This window comes from Protomyctophum parallelum (assembly GCF_964188405.1).
Source record: "Protomyctophum parallelum genome assembly, chromosome: 8".
NCBI lineage: Eukaryota > Metazoa > Chordata > Actinopteri > Myctophiformes > Myctophidae > Protomyctophum > Protomyctophum parallelum.
In genome coordinates, this window is record NC_139703.1 from 314,061 (window position 1) to 319,641 (window position 5,581).

General features: G+C 44.5%; 1 protein-coding gene across 1 annotated transcript; it reads left to right on the plus strand.

Moving 5' to 3' along the window:
- Nucleotides 1-777: 777 nt before the first annotated feature.
- LOC310863746 (E3 SUMO-protein ligase ZBED1-like) lies at nt 778-2,107 on the plus strand (the record flags this gene model as incomplete). Its single annotated transcript, XM_083772241.1, has 2 exons — nt 778-1,488; nt 1,679-2,107. The coding sequence occupies 2 exons, from the start codon at nt 778-780 to the stop codon at nt 2,105-2,107; spliced, it is 1,140 nt and encodes a 379-aa protein (XP_083628367.1).
- Nucleotides 2,108-5,581: the final 3,474 nt, after the last annotated feature.

Sequence of the window (5,581 nt, forward strand, 5' to 3'; positions counted from 1 at the left end):
ACAGAGAGAGAGAAAGAGAAAGATGGCAGAACGAGAAAAGGAAAGAAGGATTACTAGACCCGCAACATTTAAAGCCAGTGTGTGGCAACATTTTGGTTTTCATGAGGTTGAGGGGACATCGACACTGGACAAAACTTACACCGTGTGCAAGTTGTGCAAAGAAAGAAAGAAATACAGCGGGAACACGACAAACATGAGAGACCATCTTGCCCGCTGGCATCCAGAGTTGGTGGAAAATAAAGGGAACCCCGTTGTTGCTGAGAGTTCTACTTCCAACCAGAGCATCATCCCGAACACACTGTCAAAGCTGGCCGCACACTCACAAAGGGCAGCAAGAATTACCGCGTCAATCGGCGTGTTCATTGCGAAGGACTTACGTCCTTATTCCGTCGTGGAGAACGACGGATTAAAGCGTATGTTACGCACTTTGGAGCCACGGTACGTAGTCCGGCATCTCGGCATAATTTTACACACGTAGTCATCCCCAGTCTGTACGCGGAGGCGAAAATTAAAGTTGAAACGTCACTTCAACAAGCGGGTAGTAGCCGGGTTGCAGTGACGACTGATCCGTGGACATCGATTGCTACAGAATCGTATGTCACTGTAACTGCACACTTCATCAACGATGAATGGCAGCTGATGTCTACCGTTCTACAGACAAGGAGAATGACCGAGCAGCACACAGGTAAAAATGTAATGCAGCTCCTAAAGAATGCAGCAGAAGAATGGCACATTCGTACCGAAGATTTGGTGCTAACAAGTGATAACACTTCTAACATGATTCTTGCTGCTCAACTGGGAGGATTCCTGCATGTCAAATGCTATGTCCACACATTAAACCTGGCAGCTCAGAAAGCACTCAAGCTCCCTGTCGTTTTGAAGCTGTTGGGGAGCATCAGACGTGTCTGTGCGTTCTTCCACCGCAGCACCAATGCAAAGAAGGTGTTAGATGAAATGCAGAAGACACAACCTGGCCTCAAGAAAATAATGAAGCTGAAGACAGACGTGTGCACCAGGTGGAACAGTGCTCACGAGATGGTTGAAAGGTTCCTGTTGCTACAGCCTTCAATCACTGCTGCCATGCTGTCTCCCGAGGTGAGAAAAAAGGAGGAGGACATCGACACATTCAGCACAGCCGACATCACAAATGCAGAGGTGTTTGTCAAGGCCATGAAGCCAATGAAAGACATCACTACCATCATGTCTGAGGAGAAAAACCCCACCATCTCCTTGATTGCTCCTTTGCATGCTATGATCCTCAAGAGCACGCATGAAACCACTGAAACCGAAAAAAAATCAACCCTGGCTAAGGCTATTAAGCAGGCTGTGCATGCAGATCTCGTGAAGAGGTACACCACTGACACTGAGAGACACACTCTTCACACGTCCTCTGCTGTTGACCCTCGTTTCAACCAACTGACTTTCCTGTCTGAGGAGGAGAGAGAGGATACATACAGAAGAGTGATTGCTGAGGCCGCATCTCTTGAGGTAATTTTATCTAACACTATATATAAATTTATAAAGCATATTATTTAATTTATCCAAATGTAGAAAACAAATCTTGTGTTATAAAATGGTTTATTGAACATATTGACATTAATTAAAATGAAATGTGAGGCTTTTGTGTTTACCTATTCTCATGGAGTTTACCTGTTCTTCTCATTGTGTTTACCTACAGCAAGTGGTGAGAGTTGAGGAAGAGGAGGAAGACCCAGGGATGGAAGCAGACACCCAGAGTGAAGAGCTACACCCAGGCCCTGCTCTCAAAAGGTCTCTGCTGGAGGATGTCCTGGGGCCTGCCTACAATGGAGCTCCAGCTGCGCAGCAGCCTATGTCCAAATATGGAAGGGCTGAGGAGGAAGTGGCCAGGTATAGAGTAGCTAAATCGCTCCCTATAAAAGAAAACCCACTGGAATGGTGGAAGAAGAATGAAGAGGCATTTCCTCTTCTGTCCAAGTTGGCAAAGAGATACTTGTGCATTCCAGGCACAAGTGTCTCTGCAGAGAGAGTGTTCTCGGCAGCAGGAGACATTCTGACAGCTAAGCGTAGCACTCTGAAGCCACAACATCTGGACCAGCTTCTGTTCATCCACAAGAACCTGCAGTAGACTTCCATCAGTTCCGTTCAGTGTTTAATTGTAATTCTAAGTTACATTAGGAAGCATGAGTTCAAGTCCATATATGGGGGACTAGGTTGGTGGAGGGTGTGTAGAGCCCAGGATCACATTAGATGATTGACACAGGGGTGAAAAATGGGTTACAAAATCGTGGGATAAAAAATATTAAAAAAAGGAAGTCAGTTCTTGAGAATAGTCAGAATACATGTTGCACTTTTTTTTTTGTATTGTACACATTAAGTTGCTGGCCAGAGTGGTTGTTGTTTAATGTTTATGCACTTAATTGCTGTTCTGTATTTGACCACAGGCCACGCACGCACACAAATGTAGCTTCTCATTTTGAATAAGGCCGACAAGTCAGCTGCTGACTGTTGAACTGTGAAGTGGTTTATTCACTTGTTCTGTATTTGGCCACAGTATATATATATTTTGTTCCAAGGACCAACCGGAAGCAAAGACAAGTAAAAAATGTTTGCTGTACTGTGAAAGAAGTACACACACACCCAACTCCTACCTCTTTTTGTATGGACAAAGACTGGGTTAAAATTGTTCGCTGTGAAAGAATGTATTCAAAGATTTTGCACTGATTTCACTGTTCAGTTTGTGCAATTATTGTCAAATAAAACCTCAATTGAGTGACACATCTTTTCCTTTTGTTTTATGGACCATTAGAAAGCACTTTGTTTATTAGTCACACTGAGACTGAGTGATTAACAGTGAGTGATTAATCGGGATTAATCAAATCGTAACGTAGCCCAATTAATCGGGATTAATCGAATCGTGACCCTCGGAAACGATGTGTAATCGCATCGCCAGGTACCTGGCGATAACCGCCTCTAGTGTTGTTGCCTCTTAGACTGTCCCTAAATTACATGTTTGACGTACATTACTAGCAGTCATTTTGTACCCATGGCAAGTCTACAAAGAAATGTACCGGTACTAATAATAAAACTATTTGTATAGCACATGAAATGCAGCTAAAAGTGCTTTACAGAGCAATGGAGAAAGTAAGAAAAGCATGGCATATGCATTAAAATAAATAGCAGTAATGCAATACAGTGAGGACATGAATAATCAAAAGTTTAAAGATCATGACATCATAAGGCTACGTCACAAGAAGACTGTCACTGAGGAGGCAGCATACTGGTTGATTCCTAACGTGGCACAAGTTGTTGGACAGCCAGGCAGTAACATCGACTACACTTCCGCAGTGGCCAAAAAGAAGATGTTTGACGATGCCGCCAGTGGTGATGGGGAACTAAGTATACGCACTCGTCCTGTCCCTCTGCTCCCCATTGTATCTTTCTCATCCTTGGATAAAAACCACAGGTTTAATCCCAGTCATGATGTTGAAGGGCTCTGTTGGTCTGTCTACATTTCAGTCCCACTGTGATGAATATGAAGACACAGTTGAACCCTGTGTCTTGCCAAAGTCACTAAAGGTCCTTCATGATGCAAGAAAGGTTGGCTGTGAACTTTCTGTCCAGCACCAGCACTGTGAGGGCCTCAAAGACAAGGTAGCAGTAACTGCAACACAGGCAGCTGCGGTGGAACAGAAGACAAGGGCACAATATCGTTCCAATGACTGGTACACAGTGAGAACGGGAAGAATTACAGCTTCCAAGATTCATCACGTTTCCAAGATTCACCACTGTTGACAAACCAGCCATAACAACTGTCAATCATGTGTGCAACCCCAGACGGTCAGATGGAGCCAAAGAAGACAACACACAGTGCCCCATGGCGTGGGGGATAAACCATGAGGGTGATTTTAGTCAAAGTTTCCCCCAGCAGCAACAAACACATACAATGTTTTGGCCCGAAGGCCTTTCTCAGTGTGAATCACACTGAGGAAAGCCTTTGAGCCGAAACATCCAATCTACAAGCTCACTTTGCATTTGACGCGGTGTGAGCTTGCAGACCGGCTTGTTTTTGGTGCATGTGGCAATGTAACACTTCTTGCTTTATTCTGGTACAAATTAACACAACTGATGTGGAACCACTTTATTGCACATCTAAATGTGTCACAGTGCACCATGGTACCTTCTGCAGTCCCTGTGCATATTAGCCGGGGAGCCACAGGCCCAAAATTGGACAGGACCATGTCATGCCGTTCTTTTTATTTGTGTTTTTTCTATTCACTTGGTCATTAAGGTCCACAAGAGGCCTGCTCTGCCGAAAACATCGCAAAAAAAAAGGTATGGCCATTTTTGTATACCACCCCATAGACAACCAATTTAGTGCAAGATTTCCCAAATTTCATCATGCTTTAAGTAGCATGTGACAATAGTGACATTCCAAGCATTAGTTTTGCACGAAAAACATGAAAACAAAATTGGAAAATGTTGCCTTATATTGTTGTTGTCTATGGTGTGGTATATAACACATAACATTTCACGATGTTTTCGTCAGAGCAGCCTCTCAGTCGGTGGACCTTAATGACCAAGTGAATAGAGAAAACAGAAATAAAAAGTACGGTCCCATGACATCACAGGTTAATCCTTAACCATTGAGCTGTTGGACCTGTGGCTCCCCAGCTATATGCAATACAGTTTTGCAGTCTCCCTCTTATGGCCTGCATTTGTTTTCTTGGTAGAGGTTGGATGGCTGTGAATGTGCTTGGATCGCAGTGGATGAGACGATGACGGGTACCGTCCTAAAGTCGACTCTTCGGTGCTACTGAAAATTTCTGACGAGCCGAAATCATTTCGGCACTACAGCGCCGAAACAGCGGTAAAATAGGAGTATGAATCGGCTCTTACGGTCTTACTGTGAACTAGTCAACTGAGTGATTGCTTCTTCTCCTCTGTCCAAGGGGTTGCAAGAGACGATTATGTCAGACAACAGACAGCAAGCAAACATCTGAACCTCATTGTGGAGCCATGTGGGTTCTTCATCAATCGTTTCCTGAGGTTGGGGCCTCACCTGATGGCATCATACTGGCTGTTGGCTGTTGTGGGAAAGGCTGCCTGGAGGTAAAATGTCCATTTTCCCACCGCCAGAACTCCATCCTCCAGGCCTGTGAGGACAAGAATTTCTGTCTCAACAGAATTAATGGCAACTTAACCCTGAAGAAGTCACACGCATACTACAGCCAAGTACAGACACAGATCTTTGTGACAGAATCACAGTATTGTGACTCTGGACTGAGGTAGACACTGCTGTAATCCGGGTTTACCCAGATGTGGAGTTCTGGAATGAACTATTGAGGAGAGCACAGGAGTTTTTTGTCAAGGTATGTCTACCTGAGCTTGTGGCAAGTCATTTCACAAGGGCACACAAGCTTGCAAAAGACAAAACCCCTGTCTCATCCACTGCGATTCAAACACCTTCACAACCCTCTACCTCATCCACTGCAATACAAACACCTTCACAACCAGCCACCCCTACATCCACCTCTACCTCATCCTCTGTGATCCAAACACCTTCACAACTATCCACCTCTACATCATCCACTGCACAAGA